The sequence below is a fragment of the Chaetomium strumarium genome, assembly GCF_033439665.1.
Source record: "Chaetomium strumarium strain CBS 333.67 chromosome Unknown B0T15scaffold_4, whole genome shotgun sequence".
Lineage (NCBI taxonomy): Eukaryota > Fungi > Ascomycota > Sordariomycetes > Sordariales > Chaetomiaceae > Chaetomium > Chaetomium strumarium.
The window spans coordinates 1271853-1289624 of record NW_026944432.1 but is presented as its reverse complement, the minus strand read 5'-3'; the positions used below and the strand labels follow the sequence as shown (position 1 = coordinate 1289624).

Genomic DNA, 17772 nt, shown 5'->3' with positions numbered 1-17772 from the left:
GATGGAAGGGCGAGATGGGCGGGCTGTATCTGGTAATTTACATGCGCGAGTGGCACCTTCGGATGTCACTGATATCTTAAGAGGTAGGTGCCTCTAGCGAGGACAGCAACGGCCGGGCAGAATGGAAAACGGATGCAGATGTGTCTGAACATGAGCTATCCAAACAGCAGGAAACCCATGAAGTATTGAGATATGCAGTATTACCGGCAGCGACCTGAGAGACACCAGCACTCCAAAGGCTCACCGGCTGGGCCCCTCCGTCGATAAATGGGAGGACCCGAGAGTAAGGCCGTTGGACCGCCACTGGCCGCTCGGGGTCGTCGTTCATACCCTGGAACTCGCACATCAATGGCCGACCGTGCCCTCTTGGATCTGTGAGATAAATGACATTTGGAAGCCAACACGCGTACTTAGGACAGCATCACAACAACTTATCCCCGCCATTGTGCTTTCTACACGGCCAAACTGACCGGGCCATGTTAAAGTGAAATCACGAACCGTACGCGGGAAACCAGCACATAGCTCACCTTCCGCCTTTACAAGACCTGACCCAGCCTTCCAAGGAAGCTGACTACCTAGGTAGGTACTGTATTCAGCAGTCCCTGGTCCAAGGCACCTCCAACGCGCCGTCCTCCCACCCGGTCACGACCTGCACGCGCGGGGAGCCCAGAAAGCGGAAGTAGACGGACCACGATTTCTGCTTGTACGGCCACGGATCGCCGCCAAAGAAGCGGTTCGTCATGCGGATCTGGCCGCGGCGGCCCTCAAAGAACAGGGCCAGCTCCCGCAGTACGGCCGGGTCGTCGATCCGCCTCGGCCCGTACAGCACGGCCAGGATCTCGACCTGCCCGCGCTGCGACCCCAACGGCCGCGCACCGGGCCCCGCCCCCGCTCCCGCTGCCGCCGCCAGCTTCACGTGCATCGAGTTCCGCCCCACCGAGCGGCGCAGCTGCTCGGCCGTCGCGTGCCGCGTCAGCGTCACCCGCGACGGCGACTCGCCCTCGGGTGCGAGCAGCAGGCGCAGGCCCTCGTCCTCCTCATCGCTGCCGCCCTTTGCGCTGTTGTTGTTGCTGTTGTTGAAGCGGTACATCACCGTGAGCACTTTGGTCTTGCCCGGCGCCGGGTCCGGCGTCAGGTGGCGGAAGATATTGCGCATGTCCAGCGTGAGCGTGTCGCTGTTATTGCCGGCCAGCGCCTGGATGTCAGGGGTCACCGTGACGCCGCCCCAGGTGGCGCCCAGGATGTGCAGGGCCGGACTACTGCCGTCACCCGGGGGCCGCGGGGCGACGAGGGATTCTTCGTAGGACGGGATCGGGTCCAGGTGGGTTAGGTCATCCTGGGCGTCGTCATCATCTGGCCAGATCAGGTTTGTTGCCGTTTGTTTTCTTGTCATAGTGGTGGTGGTGGTTGGGTGGTGGTGGGCAAATGTCGGGGTGTAGTCACTGTAGCGGTATGTTTCACAATGCTGTAACTTTGTGGGGATGAAGAGGTGGAGTTTGGTGACTGAGGTTCTTACTAACACAATCTAGGAGGAGTTGGCGTGAACCGCAGGTAAGCGGCTCCCAATCGGTTGCCGAACAGTCATCCAGCTGGCTACGCGCCATTGGAGCGCCGGGGACAGGCTAGAGAGCTGCGGTGAGCTGTGCGATTGGTTGCGTACGTAAGGTGGTAGTTGGGGAAGTTGGGGATGCGCTGATTGAGACCAACTGACCAAACCCAGTTGGGAGGTCGCGATAAGGGCCGTCTAGTATATACTAACCATGGGGTTTATGACTTGCTCGCCTCGAGAAGTAGACGAAGACAGTGGAAATGCGAACGAATTGACTTCCATTGCTCCTTATTCTTGACATGGCATTCTTATTATATGCAGTTGTACTGATGGTATCAGTTCTTTTGGCGACCTATGCCCGTTCACGTCTAGAATTGTGGCCTCGACTCCGCGACAAGGTTCAACTTCGTCCAGGAACCTCCTCAAAGTCAAAGGATGGGGCCGGAAAGCCGGATGACAATCATGAAACCAACAGGTCATCCCAGTCAGCATGGACAATCGAGCCTCTCTCGGATTTTGACTGGAACGCGACGGCACCACTGAAGCTGAGACCTTTCAAACCGACATACAACATCACGATGGGTGCGTTTCACTCCCATTGTTTCCTCAAAGCAGAGCATGAGCTGATCCGAAGAGATGTATTGAAATTCGCCCAGCGATCCAAAGCAGCACCCCCTCCGAGCTCGTCCTCATGGACAGCAACTACCTCTCCCGCGTCACGGCACGCCGCCGGCTCCTAGCAGAGCACGCCTCTGCCGTCCACGGCGCCATCCCCGCGGGCCACGCACCCATCCGAGAACTCTACTCATACCTCCTCGGCACCTACCTGCCCACCCGCTATCCGACCATGTTTGAGCTGATCCGGAACCCCGATTCCCAGACGACGGCAACAGAAACAAATTACTACTTCCGCAACAAAGTCACAGGCATCGACTCCCCCCTGCACCCTGCGCCCTCCGACCCGCTCGAGATGCTGCGTATTCTGGGCGAGACGGTGGAAGACGACATGTTTCTGCTCCTGCGCGATCCCGCCGGGGATGGAAACGGGAACGGGAACAGGAACAGGAACGGGAACGGCGGGGAGCACAGGGCCGTCGCGTTCGTCTGCTGCCATCCGTCCGGGTTTGCGCCGGCCGGAAAGCTGGGCAAGAGGCTGGCCGAGATCCATGTCCCCGTGCCGGCGTACGAGAAGATCGGGGCGAGCATGGAGAGGTACTTCGCGCGCTTGGAGGCGGGGAGGGCGGTGAAGAGGATGAATGTGCGTGTTTTTCTTTTCCTTTCCTTTTTTTTCTCTTTTTCCTTCCTCTTCCTACCATGGGCGAAGAGCAATGAGCTGACGGACGGCGCTAACCTCGTTGTGACGGGATTTTCAGTGGTCGATACAAACACATCCGAATCTGTATGCGCCGAGCGGGAACCATGTTCATGTTGGTGATGAGGTCGAGGAAGCGAAGACGGCCGATGTTGAGGAGTCGAGGTTCAGGGTTGAACTGCAGACGTTGACGCGGCTGCCCGACACACAAGCAATTCTGTTCAGCTTCAAGACGTATCTGTATTCGCTCGAGGACATCAAAGCGGAAGGGCTCGGGCCACATCTTGCCGAGGCAATCGATGGATTGAAGGCTGGAAACGCCCCGGGTATGTGGGTATATAAAGGAGGTGTGAGATGGGGTAGGGCTATGTGTGAGTATCTGCGGGCGTAGACTTAGCGAAGTTCAAGGGTGATATGCTGCTGAATCTATATAGATCTGAATTTCGAGTTCGAATACAATCCATTATCCATCTCCCATGGGCCGTAGCTTCTCGTGCCAGCTCGAACCCCCGGATGAGCGCCGAGAGTTAAAGATTGGCCGCGCGTCCCTTGGGTTATTTAGCAACCCTTTCATTAGGCCCATGCCACAGGCTCAACCTTTATCCTGACTCCCGGTGAGCTGACCCGGGCCCGGAGTGCCACGCCAAACTCGGAGATCCACCCGTAGCTCCGAGATCCGAGAAGGCGAGTACACCGTAATGATTAAATCCCGTCCCGGACGGGGGTTTCATGTTCCGCACGGATCTGATAAATGTGATCTGATAAAATCGAATGCACCTACTACACATGCGAAGCAGATGGTTCCGAGATCACTTCTGAGACCCCCAGTCATACTCCTTCGTCCCAACCTGGGTAAACATGGCAGGAACACTGCGTAATGTTGTCGCCGTGGGCGGCTCGTATGTTGGAGTGGTGAGTCGACTCAGTGGTCCACGGCAGTATAGGTCTATAGGACTCGAACTTATAAGTGGCTGGCCTGCAATCCAACTCTAGAATACCGCGAAGGAACTTGCGAATCTCCTTCCGGCAACCCATCGTTTAGGCTTGACCGCGAATCTTAGCCATACTTTCCTACCTGTCTGGGTCAGGCGAGGAGTAGTGGTGTCAAGTCCAAAGGACTACCATCTGTAATATTATAGAAGGGTAGATACAGGTAGGTAGGTACCTGGTATTAGTCATTTAATTCAAGTTACATAAGACTGCAGGCAAACGCGATCACTAACTACCTACCTAGGTAGTCAACAGATACCATTAGATAGTAGAAGAAATGACAAAAGCTGTTAGTGTATGTATTACCAATAATCAATCAAAATTTAAGAGAACAGAGGCGAGACACCTTTACGGTAAACGTGAACACCATCAGCACGACAGCAGCGGCAAGCAGCAGCCAGAACCGACGCAGCCGCTCCAGCTCCCTGTTCCTTTCTTCCTCGGCCTCGGACCGCCAAGCCGCCTTGATGCCGTTAAAAGAACGGAGTTTTTTCAGTCGTAAAAAGCCAACCCTAGCCTTTGCAACATTCGCAAACTGCTCCGAACGTGGACTGGGATCCTGCCCACTTCGTTTATGTCGGCCTCCACCTGTTTCCCAAACTCGGCTCGACTCAGCGCATCGCCGAAAATGTGCCAGTCAGGCTGCATGCGCTGCACCTAGCCGTCGATGTGCTCCCGGATGCGCTGGAACGGAAGTGGCGCGAACCTCGCCGCGAGCCATAGGAGCCGAGTCAGAGACCAACACTCCATCCGGAGGCGCCGGCTGATCTCGGACCACGGCGCGGTTAAAACGAGCTCCCAGGTGCCCTCGTCGATGTTGTCGGGGCATGGGGGCAAGGGCTCGCTCGTGCGCCACGAGCCAACATTGTCCCAGTCCCGCTCACGCACCCGCAGCCCGAGTAGCCGCCGGCCGCGGTCGCACAGTTGCCGCGCCGACGCCTCCCACATTGCTTCGAGGCGTCGGATGACGGGATGGAACTCGGCCTCCCTGGCGAGGCGGAACCGGAGGACTTCGAGTTCACGCTGTAGGAAACAGAGGTTGCCACGCCAGTCCTCGTCTGGTTCCCGCTGGTAAGTTAGGGTCCTCCGGCAGAGGGCGAGGAACTGCTGGCCGCGCGCCTCCGTCAACTGGCTCACCGGGCGGCCCTGAGCCTCGAGCTCTTGCACCAGGGCAATCCACCAATGCCGCAGCGTCGAAATGTACGCGCGACCTTCCCGTGCGGATACAGGATTGGTGGGCGGCAGAATCCGAGAAGATTCGAGCAACAGCGCGTCTGATTCACAACCAGACGACTCCATGGGTGCTGGAGCTGCTAACGAAGGCTATGTAACGATGGCAAACATGAAATGATTAATGAAGGTGGCAGCAGGATGCCAGGATAAGGAGAGTGATGGTGTTCTCGTAAGGTGAGAGAAGCAGGAGGTTGTGGGATGCGGATAGGACTGGAACCCCGGTTAACCTATTTAGTAGAGATGCTGCTTGCGCAGGTGGCGAACAGCGCGGTGGTCTGGCCAGGCATCGTGTCGTCACCTTGGCCGAGCATACATCATCAGACTGAAGCCCGAGCGCACGAGGCGACTGCTAGAGCGTGTTGTCCAAGCCAAGTTACCCACCCGAGCCACCTTACCCGTACTTTACCTATGTTTGGATACGCACTCACCGAGTTCTCTGTCGTCATCCGGGGCGATGAATAAGACGGCCTCACGCCCGAGCTCCCCTGCGGCTTCTGGGCGGTTGAACTGTCGATGTTGAGCATGTTAAATGGTGAGAGCCGACTGGGGCCCCTGGGGGTCTTAGTGGTGCCGTAATGTTTCTACTCGCCCTTACCTGCCTGTCCGTTCTACTGCCTAGCAAGAAATACGTCGAACTGGGAATCGTGTGACAGCAACAGTAGACTTGAACAGTGCAGCGGGTTGACCAAAATGATCCGTTTACTTGGGACGACTAGGAATTAAAAGCCCACGGCATATGGGCCGCGCATAGTAGGTCTTAGCGGCGACATACTGTGCACCGTCACGTCACGTCTGGCACACGGGACACGCTCGAGGAACAAGCAAGCAAGCAAGCAAGCAAGCAAGCAGTGGTCTGACGGCATTCATGTTCGTACAACCCGGGGCACCCTAGCACTTCTCGCCTCCACAGGGCAATGGGACGCCGTGAGGGCCAGTATAGATACCTGATACAGGATGTCCGATCATCGTTGACGAGAACTTTTCCCTCTCATTGGAGGACAAAATCTTGTAAAGTACTTTCATTGCCCTAACGAGCCGTCATCCTCTCGGGACACATAAGGAACGGCGGCATCTCTTGCCACGGGCATTGAATAAGCAAAAGCATCATTTGGCAGCCTCGCAGTATCCCGCAACCACTCCTCCGCCGCGCAACGTTGAGAGGCGAATACTCATTGGGCCAGTGTTGGGGTCTTGTCGGGATCCATACCGCGTAGGATACACGAATTCATTGATTATTAGGCCACTATAGAGCACGTAGCTATATTGTACGGCTTGGGGACAATCTCGACACGGCAGCTCTCTTTTTATCGCATGTAACCCGCCCGTACTCATCCGTTCTTTGACTCACTTATATCCCGAGTACAAATTATAAGCCGCGACGTGAACATCGAGCCATGCAAAGGAAGGTGAGAATGGCGGCGCTTTTTTACTTCTTTTCTTTTCCTCGTTTCTTTCTTCGTTTCTTTTCTTATTCTCCTTTCATTTCTCTTTTTTCTTTCTGTTTCCCCATTTCTTCCCCCTTCCCTTTTTTGCCATATTTTCCTTTTCTACCTTCCACATGCGGCTCTTAAACTTAAGAGTGCAGCCTAAGGCACGGGAAGCCCGCTTAACACCGGGTTGTTTCCACGTATTATACACAGTAGGACAAAGACCCGGGGAATGGGGAAAAACATTCCAAGTTTCCAACGCATTTCCCGCCTCCGCATTCCAGCCTAGTGTCGGGGGAACGGACATAATACACCGCTGAGGATAATGAGTCATGCAAGGTATATATTACCGGTCAGGTATCAAGGTATCATGTCATAGAGTTCCAAAATCGTGCCCAGAGCCCTGTATAGCCAAGAAACAACCCAATGGCCTAATCCGCCCTAGTATTGAAGGCGATGAACGGTAACCGAGCAAAGCGACCCTCTATTAGCTAGAAGCCACCCGATTTTCACCTTCCATCAAGATCCATTTTCAATTCTTCTCAGACTTGGTCGCCTCCTTCCTCCTCGTCTCCTGATCGAAGACGTACAGCGGCCTGAGCTCGGCCTTCCGCTGCCACAACAGCCACCGCTTGAGGAACCACGGTAGGGCCTCGGTGAGCTGGTACTTCATGAACTTGGAGGTGGGCACGGCAAAGATGTAGTCGAGCTCCTCGAGCGTGCGTTGCTTGGTTTCGGGCACCCAGAAGAAGATCATGATCATGGCCACGAAGTTGAAGCCCGCGTAGCAGCCGAAAGCGCCGACCGTGCCCGTAGACGAGATCAGCAGCGGGAACGTCATGCCCAGCACCGATGCCCAGAACAGGCAGGTCGCCACCGCGAAGCCCATGCCGACTTCTCTGTGTGACAGCGGGAACACCTCGGCACTGTAGGTAAAAGGAACGGGCCCTTCGCCGGGCGAGTAGAAGGCGGCAAAGAGATAGACGAAGAACGCGACCAAAACGGTGCGCGCCGTGCTCTGGTCCATAAGCGTGCACAGGCCGGCGGCGAGCAGCGTCCAGGTCATCTGGGGGAAGGTGAACAGGAGAAGAGACCGACGGCCGAAGGTGTCGATGGTCCAGAAGGCCGGGAAGGCGAAGAGCCAGTTGACCAGGCCGTAGCCGAGCGAAATGAGGAGGGCCTGGTGGTCGTCGGACCCACTCTCCTTGAAAATCGTAGTGCTATAGAACGCGATAATGTTGATACCGCACATCTGCTGCGCGATCATGACGGTGAAGGCGGCGAGCGTAGCGCGGCGCACACGCGGAATTGTAAATAGCTCGACGAAGCGCTGGGCATAGCTGCTGTTGCGGAGGAGCTGAAACTCGAGTTCGAGCTGAGAGTGGATGTAGAAGATATCCCGGGCCGCCTGGATCGGGTGGTTGCGCAGCTTCATCATCGAGTCCCAGGCTTTCAGGTACTTGTTCTTCTTCATGTACCAGCGAGGTGACTCAGGGCAGAGGTAGATGAGACACAAGAGAGGAACGGCAGGGATGAACGGTGCGCCTATGCAGAGGCGAGGGGTTAGCGGCTTGTTACAGACAGACTGAATAAAACAACGCGGCGAGGGTAGTAGGGGTCTTCGGCTCGGAACTCACCCAACATCAGCCGCCAGTTGATATCGCCTGTGTTCCACACCGCAAGGTTGACGGCGGTGCCCAGGAGAATGCCAAAGGCTGTCCACATCTCTGCAGGTTATGTTACTGTCAGTATTGCATCTTCAACAGCAGGCCGTGGATGGAGACTTACGCCAAGACATGACGAGGGCACCTCGGATAGCTGCTGGCGAGTTCTCGGCAGCGTAGATAGGCACGGTCGAGGCCTTGACGCCCATCCCAATACCCATCAGGAGACGGCAGGCCAACTGCTGTGGCCAAGTGTGGCAGAAGGCGGAACCGATGACAGGCCAGATACAGAAGTGGGCAGAGAAGAAGATGACACCGCGGCGGCCAAACCAGTTGTTGATAGGGTCGGACAGCCAGCAACCGATGAAGGCGCTGCCAATGTAGGGGCCAGCGTTGACCAGACCAAGGATGAGCGTATCGTGCGTGCTGGAGCTTCCGATGCCATAGATCTTGGGGAAGAAGATGTTGGCGCCGTTCGTTCCTGTCTGATCCCACCCCTGGACCGCCGCGCCGATCGAGCAGGTGGCGATTGTCAGGAACAGCCTCGTGGGCAGGCGCCATTTGTGCTCGATTTCCTTTCGCAGGGCCGCCTTCTCTTCGTCAGTCAACGCCTCGGGACCTGAGATCTCCTCGTAGGCATCGGGATCCTGTGCCACGAGGGCGCCCTTGCGCAGGAGGGGGATGTGCTCCGTCAAGCCTTTCTCCTTGGCGAACACCTCAACGCGGCTCAGTAGCTCATCGCGGGAGAGGCCTGCTAGCGGGTTTTTTATTCTAGATAGGTCAAACCGGTCAGCTATCACCAATTGCGCGTGGCTGCCTCCCTCAGCTTACTTGGCTTCTAAGTTCCTGGCGAGATCGACATGGTCGGTGTTTGAAATGCCCTTCTCGAGATGGTGCCCGACAACACCCTTCGAATCGCCGCTGTTGAGTTGCCGCCACATGTTAGCGAAATGCCTATACCAGCATGGGACAAGGAGTCCGTACTATTGATCATTTCCAGCTTGGATGCTGTCCGTGCTCCCGGAGTCCGCCATGGTCGGGAACACAGGAAGTGCTTTTGCTGTGTGTCCTGGAACCAGTACAGTGCGGTGTTGGCTGTTGTGGTTTCTGTTCTGTATGTGAACAGTAGCTGGGGAAACCGGTTCTGACTCCGAGAGGCAAGCGGGAGCACACACAAAACGGTGGGACACCGGGGACCAGTCCAATTATACCTACACAAGCCAATTCATCTGGTGCCTGCCCGATCCGTCCATGCGTACACATAATCTGTACCACACGCGTCGTGTGCTTACCCCTTGCCCCTTGGCTACTGCGGGATGCTCCACCACCCAGGGCCCCCCGCAAACGGCGCAACCAGGCGCACGGTGGAAGCGATCGACACATTGCCAGGGTGGAGCGCGGGGAAGGACCAATTCGGGGTCCTGCAATCCGGGCTTGAACCAAGGTTTGCTTTGCAGCGAGGTAGCATCCTCCAAAGAGCTGTGCAGTACGGACTACCTAAGCTGGCGCCATCGGTCAGAAGGCAGGAGGGTCACCCCGTATGTTGCCACACAGAGGATCCCAGCCTGTGGTTTTCATCGTTACGTTGTTGTGGGACGATGTTTCTGATGTGCAGCGCCAAAGATCTGTTGTCAAACCTCATCTCAATACAACATCCCGGTGCCATGTGCCAGTCCCGTCGATCGTGCGTTTCTCGCCCGGACCCTGTATCGGGATTTTCAATCTCTCACTTTGACGACGAGCACTTCACTCTCATCGCCTGGCGTCGCCGTCCAAAGACCCTCGCGCCACACCCGGCTCGGCAAGTCGTTGCCGCGTCACTTGGCAGTTAGGGTTCTGAAAGCTTGGCACTTCCTTGGCTGACGTTCAGAGCCGCCGCGGTCAACCGTTTGGCGCATCCTCGAAGCTGGGGTATGGGAATGTGTGGGGATAACTATCGGCCCGATGAGATTTAGAGTGTGCAAGTGCCGCAAAGCATGCCCGCCGGCGCTAGTGTAGTGTAGTGTGCTACAAAAAAAGGCCTGAAAAGCCACATACCTACCAAAGGCGGGACTTGCATAGACGCAAAGTGAAAGGATATGTACATATGATGGATCCGCGCCAAGTCGCAAAATCGCGTGACGAGAAGAGATGCAGAGGAGAGACAGAAGCATGGCGGAAGAGACCTGTATCTGGGAGGCACCCGGGCATCAGGAAAACTTTGAAGTTGAAGGTTTCAATCATCAATCTTGGAATTGGCTGTCGGTGACCGACTTGGAAAGAAGCCGCGGCATGCAGCCATCCCTGTGCTGGTCACCGTGCCAGGTCGAATCCACACCGTACCTTTACCCCGCTCGTTCAACCCCAATTTCCCCTCCTTCAACCCCATGCATCTCCCCAACTTTCTGGGGTCTCCAGGTTACTGATGTGGGTACGATGAGAATGACTGGACCTGAAAAAATTGAAACCCACCAGTAGGCTGAGCTAAATGATGAAGGCAGCGCTATTTCTTTATGATTCTGGCCGTTTTCCTCACCATCTTTTCAATTCGGCTTTTCTTCCAATGTCCGGTTTCCTGCTGGACCTCTCCGCAGCAAGTTCCAAGGGAGGGAAATGGGCCCATAGGGTGAAGGATCCTTCCCGCAAAGGATTCCAACTGTTACAGGGAACATGTCATGTGTCGATCCTTCGGCAGTCTTGGCTAATCATCCGCATGTCGTGCGACACCCAGTGCCCCCTCCCGTCGCTTTGTATGTAACGCAAGAGCCGTTCACCGCCTCGGGGGCACCCCTGCGATGAAGACTGCAAGTCAAGAACTGTATTCGATAGGTGGTGGACGTCCATTGACGGTTGAACCGAGGCTAGCCTGATCAGAGCAACCGCCGGTTAGATCTGCAAGGCGAGAACCTAGCGAAGTGCCCGACAGATGTGCCTCTGAGTCTGAGCATCAGTCAAATGAGCCTCCATACGACCTGGAAGGCTGGGTGCTGATGCCATATTCCCTGTCGATAGTGTAAGAAGAGCCAGAGAGAGGACTACGGATTGGTTCCCTGTGGGTTAGCTTGTCATTATGGAAGAGGAATGGGCAAAGGCCTACACTAATAATAAAGGAGATGGAGCTCGGTGTCGCCGAAAACAAGACGAAAATAGAGTTTCCAAGGTTGCTGTTCTAGACCGCGGCCCTCGAAAAGACCGCATCCAAGTCACATTCGATGTTTGGCCCACTTATTAGACTTTGAATCTTTCAGACTACTAACATCCAATGCACATACAAGTATACTATCCAGGTACGTATCTCGTCTTCAAACGGGACCGGGCCCCAACCTTAAGTCCCGTCGCTTCTCAAGCTTTCGAAGTGGGCTAGAATTGCTTCACCGAATCAGAGCCTTCACCTGATCCATGGGTGACTCCAGCTACGTTAGCTGAGCCCACCATAACAAATGAATCTAACAGTCCGAGGCTTGAGTAGAACTCTGCGTTTTGAGAACGGGACATATAATGTGTTTGTACCAAGGTACGTTCTCAGATGGTTCTAAGTCTGAATAGATCATCCCGCGGTGCCGGGGTCGCCTTCTGGCTTTCACCGTTGAGCTACTATGTACAGTACAGCTCTTAGATACTATCAAAGTAGTGTAACGCCGCATCTGCGCTGTAATACCACATTGCCAGCCACCCGTGTGCTGCAGAGGTGGTATGTTGATGGCTCGAGCGCTCGCACTCTTCTCAGACTCTGCCTCCCCGACACCGGCTGCTATCTAGGTAGTGACCTACCGGGGATCCTCGATCTCGGTACACACAGCCATCATGCCTCTCCTCAAACCTTCGCCACATCGTCTCCTGCGGCTGACCCCAGCCTCCACATCGCGGGGCGACTCGAAGCCCAGTTTCTGTCTGAGCATTTGCAGGTGAGTGATAGGATGTATAGTCAGCAGAAATAGGTAACGTACATTATAAGCGAGCCGAACATATAAGCGAGCCGAACATATAAGCGAGCCGAACATATAAGCGAGCCGAACATATAAGCGAGCCGAACATATAAGCGAGCCGAACACTCTCCACTACTCTATAACAACTACCCTCAATTGCAATGCAACAACACTAAAAACCAACTACAATTACATCAGAAACAGATGAATCAGACCCTTCTGCACCCTCCTGGCAAGTGCGGGCATTATGTCCAGGCTTGCCGCATATACCACAGCACCGAACCTTCGTACGACCCCCCCCAGCACCACTACCATCCAGCTGTATTTCTTGCATTTCCTCCCCACCTACAGCCCCCTGGCCTACCACCTCCTGTGCCTCCTGCACAGTAAGTGATCCTCCAAGCCGCACACTCGTTTTTTTGGCTCTCCGGCGCTTGCTTAGCGCCTCGTTAGCCTTGTGGAGCGAAGACACCACTGCCTGAAGGAGGGCTACCTGGTGCATTATAGCCATCGTACCCTTGGTAAGCTGGTCTACAGCAGCCAACATTGACGTCGGGGAGCTATTTTGATGGTTGGCAATGCGAGTCTTGATAAGCGTTGACTGTGACTCGGCTTCTCGAGGGTTGTTTGTTGTCTAGAAGACCCAAGATTATACAGTGCCTGGCCGTGAGGTTGGGGGTGTTAGTATACGAACCTTGATATCTAGCTTTGAAAGCACCCTCTCTGGATCGTACGGTATAAGGCCAGCCCCTGTAAAACCGCCCTGGATATTCCTCTTGGTGGTAGAGGCAAAGAAGGCCGCGTAAAAGGCATAAAGGAACTCGAGCTTGCTTATATGGTTGATATGTGCGCGCATCAAGTCCTCGATCTGGCGACCGTACGCCTGCTTCAACGGCCCAAAGCAGCTAACATCAAGTGGCTGGAGGAGGTGGGAGGAATATAGAGGCATACAGAGTATAATAATATTGTTCTGCTGGCAGTAGAGCTCGAACTTGGTTGAGTGGTGGCTTTCGTGGCTATCGAGGATCAACAACCGGTATTTGCCCTTTGTCTGAGGCGTTATATAGTAGTCGAAGTGCTTGATCCAATCAAGGCCTATTACATTGGTAGTCCAGCCATTCTCGGTAGTTGCGCTGCGCCAGTCGGCCGGGAGGTTGCACTCGGTATACCAGTTGGCGAGGTAGTACTGCGCGGCTAAGATAATAAACGGAGGGATAGCCCAGCCAAGGGCATTGACGCCTTGGATCACTGTCGCCCATTCGCGGTTGCCAGGCTGGGCCAGCTTCGCCTTACCACGGCCATCCGAGGTTATAACTACCATACCCGGGAAGATAATGCCCATTATAAACCCAGTCTTATCGAAGTTGTAGATATCGTCATCTATAATGCCGTACTTGGCCTTAACGTTCCATACAAGGGCAAACCATTCGCCAATAACCTTCGGATCCTCGCACTTGGCCCTCTGGTAGTCGTATCTACGCGTATAATACGTCCGGAGCTCTGGCTGGCGTTTGACAAAGTTATACGCCCAGAGCTTGCCAACAGGGGGCGCGTCGCGTACGCATAGCAGTTGGTTAGCCATATCTTCCACACCACGTAGTCTCGGCGGAAAAGCTCGCTCAGATAGCTCAATTATATATTGAACAAGAGCCTTCTCTTCGGAATCGGTGAGCCGGCGCGAGTTGGGCGTAGTGTCGCGTCGTGCAGGTCGGCCAGCGCGCCGGTCGTAGAGGGTCGTAACTAGCACGTTATAGAGCTTGCTACGGCTCGGATGCTTAGTTCCCTGTCGTTTTGAAGAGCTTTGAGGGCTAAAATTACCCTGGCTTCCTTTGAAGTAGAAGACATGTTGGGTTGTAGAAAAACTAATGTTTAGGTGGAGGGAAGACGCGTTGTGCCAAGAAGTGTTCGACTCGCTTATATGTTCGGCTCGCTTATAATGCACGTTACCCGAATTATCGTCAAGCCGATATCCCTTCCCCGTTGATTCTTAGCAAGTAACATCCATCTATACCTCCTTCCCCCTTGGTCCGGTGGCCATGCGGACCTCAAGGCTCCCAAGAATAAATCGAACATATGCGCGGACGGTGGTGAGTGAACAAGTCCTACTAGCGGCAGACCCAATCAGTAGTAGTAAACACTCTGGCTTGCCGTAAGACTGCCTACCTGATGTACCGTGCCGCGATAAGCTCTTTGCAGGCCCGTGTAGAAATATGAATAATCCTATATGCCATATGGCATTTTTGGATCTTGCCAGTCCTGATATGTGAAAGACTCAAGTAACCGTATTTACAGCCAGTTACTTCGCCCTTCCTCCTTATTACTCAGGTCATGGCCCGGCCTCAGCTAACTCCTACCTACCTTCTGCCTGTTTATGAACATCATGGTTCCGCCGACAATAGTCGGCATGATTGACAAGGAGGCTAAAAATGAATAGAACTCCTCACTCCTAGACATGTGACGCACTATCGGATGAAGGAACCAAACCCGAGGCGTTTCCTATCTTGATAGAACGCTCAAGGAACTGGATGGTCCTGGACTGCGATGAGGGAAACACCTAACATAGAAACAATACTGTATGTGTGTCGAGGCAGCCGGGAATGAAGGTAGATTCACTCAGACTGCGATATCATTATGTCATCGGATGCGTAATCAATGGCGGAGATATCAAGGGGATGTCACTCTTCAGCAGCAACAGGACATGAAGGGGTAAACGAAAATGAGGCACCGGAGAACCGAAGAAGTAAACGATGCAGTCATACATCAATGCCATCTATCAACCCATCCGCTCCATACACTCTTAACCACCACGACTAACCGCTGGGATCCAATAATAGCACCGCTTGGATCACTCTACATTTGTAGGATGTTCTCTGACTTCGGCTGAAACATCCTCACCACCACGGGCACAACACCCGCCGTGGTATTATCTTCTCTAATCGAAAAACCACCGGGATACAATCCCCTAGTCCGTAATCCTGGGGTAGCGCGGTACACATAGGCATACTTTCTTTGCAGCCGGCGTCGTTCGAAAACCATCGCTCATCGCTCTAGAAACGCCCCCGTCCGTCTTGAGGCGTAGCGCAAGTGTATAAATTGGGCACCTTCATCCTCGCCGGATCCTACCCCAATGGCGACAACTCATTCCGGCCCCCCATGGGACGGGGCCGCTGCGCAACGACCTCCCGAGCATAGAACTCTACCAGCATCGTAGCGTACGCCTCTAAATCCTCGACGGGCACGGCAAGCCGGAAGTCGTTTAGGAGGAGGAACTGTAGCTCGAGGTGGTTCAATTCGGGGAGGGGAAGGCCGCCGACCTGAAGTGAACTATGTCAGCGCGCCGAAATGGCGGTAAGGCTCCGGATAAAAAACGCATACCTTAGCGTATCGCGAGTTGGTATAGAAGACATCGGAGAAGAACTTGCTAGCACAAGTCACACCCGCAATAATTAGACGATGGATATTAAAGCTGTCCACGACAAAGTACGTGGCCTGCACAGCAGCAGCATGCACGCTATTGTTGGTGGCCGATGCGCCGCGCGTCGATTTCCGCCCCGCCTGCCCCGCGATCTCGTCGTCGCTGTCAGTGGAGTCTGCCAACTCCGAGTCAGTCTCGGTCGCGTCACTCGAATCATCATCATCGCGCATGACTGTGTCCTTATCGGCATCCAGGCTCCCAGTGGCCGGCTGTGCTTGGAGGCGTTGTGCCTCCAGCTGCAGTCGCCGCGCCTCTTCGCTCTTCATTACCATGTCATTGACCCGTTCCGTCATCCGGTCGAAGTAAACTAGTAGACTGAGGAAGACTTCGTATGTGGTCGGACAGTACTTGTGGATGCGACTGAGGTAGCTCAAAATGGTGATAGCCGGCACATTCTTGCCGTGGAAGGCCAGAACACTGCTGCTCAGCGGGCTCATGCTGCTCTCCCCGCTCCCTTCCTCGCCTCTCGCCTGTGCCTGTGCCTGCCTTAGGTGGTGCGCGTTGCGGTTGAGAGCGTCATGCTGGAGGTCGTTGGTGGTAGTGATCTTTGTCAAAAGCGCCGCCACCATCTCGATGATGTCTCCAATAGGCATCCCGCTGATCTCGTACTTCATCTGTTGGAGTGGCGGGTCTTTCTGGGCCCTGGGGCCAGTCCCGGGGAGCAGGTCGGCTCTGGCCAAGCTCTGAATGTGCGCGAGATCGCGAACTCGGATTGTTGTCTGGGTCTGTATCGGCGATTCGGGTGGATCATCGAGATGCGGCGGAACAGATGAAGAGCCAGCAGTTTGAACGTGAGGCGCAGTCGAGTGCGGACCACTGCTATCATACCTTGGAGAAGGTACGGATCTCGGTTGCGGTGGTATTACGGTGGTCGCCGATGAGGCGCTTGAGCCGGAGGCGGAGAATGACGCAGGCGTGGGATTCTGCGCGCCGTCTATGGGTACATCGTGTTGTGTCTGCGCGCCGCCGCTAGAAGGGGTCTCGGAGGACGCATCTGATGTAGGTGGAGGCGAAGGCAGTCGAGCGGTCTTAGGCGTTGCGGAGAAGCGTCTTGCGTGTGTCTCTTTTGTGTTCGTCTCCTGTACTGGTTCATTCGAATCCCGTCTACTTCGAGCCTGGCTCTGTACGGAAGCTACTGATGTAGAGGCTCTCCTTGGGCTCGCCGTCGGGCGTGGGGTGTGGTGGGACTGAGCATCGCGATCGCGGGACCGACTGACTGAGCGGCTCTGATAGTGAATGTCGTGGGAATGCCCTCCGATCATACCATGAAACCGCGAGGATGATTCGGTGAAGACATCGCCTATGAGAGCGGCCATGCTGTCCTCGCTGTCCAAGTCGGGTGCTTGTTGGTTGCCGGCGGGGGGATGATGTTTATCGGGCGGGAGCGGGTCCTCAATGATACCGGATCCTGATGAAGGCTGTGCCGCAGATAGCGGCGAATTAGCACCGATCTCTTCTGGGTGACGAAATTTTGACCCCTCGATAAAGAGCCGGGACTGCTCCGGCGCACATGACAGGACAACTCTGCAGACAACAGAATACACGACAGTGCTCTAAGGGGTAGAGAAATAGCCCAGTCGATAGGGAATTAGCAAACAGCGACCCCTGTGTTGGGGGTTGGAATGAGGCGCCGGGAAGGGACATGATGTGAAAAAGTTACGGCCGTGTTGGCTGGGCAGCACGACATGCAACACGCACGACCGGCAGCGGAATGCTGCTGGCGTTGGTAATTCCCATGATCCCATGCCGAAAGCAACCTGCAAAGCCAGCCGAAACAGGCTTGTTTCCGTGCAGACTGCAGGGGCGACGAATGGAATGCGCCTGGCATGGTTGTGCCGCGGCGTGCACTCTGATTTGGACTTGTCTCGGAGAATGACGCCATTGAACCTTGGGCCAACAGATAGTGCTTGCCTCAAACCGAGCGACTTGGATGGGAGGCAGAGGCAAGCGGTTCGACGCAGAGACCAGGGAAGACACCGGTCGATTGTTGGAAACGGTAAGGGGGAAGGGAAAAAAAAACAATAATATTTACCTACTACTGTTCGAACTCTTAAGAGGTAATCCGAGATGAGCAGCGTCTACTACGATTTGCGCTCAAGGAGCAACAATACTGAAGACGGCGCCAAACGGAGGCGGAAGGTCGCGGCGAAGAAGCTTTTCACGACGAGGTGGCTTGTTGGCGGTCGACTACCGTGGTGGCAAAGGCTGACGGAATCA

General features: G+C 54.9%; 5 protein-coding genes across 5 annotated transcripts; 1 reads left to right on the top strand and 4 right to left on the bottom strand.

Moving 5' to 3' along the window:
* Window positions 1-134: 134 nt before the first annotated feature.
* On the bottom strand, window positions 135-1691 carry B0T15DRAFT_532176 (uncharacterized protein). Its single transcript, XM_062869298.1, has one exon. It carries the CDS (start codon window positions 1391-1393, stop codon window positions 593-595), a length of 801 nt encoding a protein of 266 aa, XP_062721181.1. The 5' UTR covers window positions 1394-1691; the 3' UTR covers window positions 135-592.
* Window positions 1692-1726: 35 nt separating this feature from the next.
* B0T15DRAFT_532175 (uncharacterized protein) lies at window positions 1727-3422 on the top strand. The gene is made up of 3 exons (XM_062869297.1): window positions 1727-2131; window positions 2206-2807; window positions 2923-3422. The coding sequence occupies exons 1-3, from the start codon at window positions 1849-1851 to the stop codon at window positions 3250-3252; spliced, it is 1215 nt and encodes a 404-aa protein (XP_062721180.1). The 5' UTR covers window positions 1727-1848; the 3' UTR covers window positions 3253-3422.
* A 1086-nt stretch (window positions 3423-4508) lies between these two features.
* Window positions 4509-5951, bottom strand: B0T15DRAFT_574751 (uncharacterized protein; the record flags this gene model as incomplete). Its single annotated transcript, XM_062870969.1, has 4 exons — window positions 4509-5161; window positions 5513-5591; window positions 5680-5719; window positions 5875-5951. The coding sequence occupies 4 exons, from the start codon at window positions 5949-5951 to the stop codon at window positions 4509-4511; spliced, it is 849 nt and encodes a 282-aa protein (XP_062721179.1).
* A 993-nt stretch (window positions 5952-6944) lies between these two features.
* Window positions 6945-9350, bottom strand: B0T15DRAFT_195995 (uncharacterized protein). The gene is made up of 5 exons (XM_062862510.1): window positions 9160-9350; window positions 9007-9096; window positions 8300-8946; window positions 8149-8238; window positions 6945-8056 (listed from the first exon to the last, which is right to left on the bottom strand). Exons 1-5 carry the CDS (start codon window positions 9207-9209, stop codon window positions 7044-7046), a joined length of 1890 nt encoding a protein of 629 aa, XP_062721178.1. The 5' UTR covers window positions 9210-9350; the 3' UTR covers window positions 6945-7043.
* A 5731-nt stretch (window positions 9351-15081) lies between these two features.
* Window positions 15082-17005, bottom strand: B0T15DRAFT_195952 (cyclin-domain-containing protein). The gene is made up of 2 exons (XM_062862509.1): window positions 15456-17005; window positions 15082-15394 (listed from the first exon to the last, which is right to left on the bottom strand). The coding sequence occupies exons 1-2, from the start codon at window positions 16869-16871 to the stop codon at window positions 15200-15202; spliced, it is 1611 nt and encodes a 536-aa protein (XP_062721177.1). The 5' UTR covers window positions 16872-17005; the 3' UTR covers window positions 15082-15199.
* Between the last annotated feature and the right edge of the window lie 767 nt (window positions 17006-17772).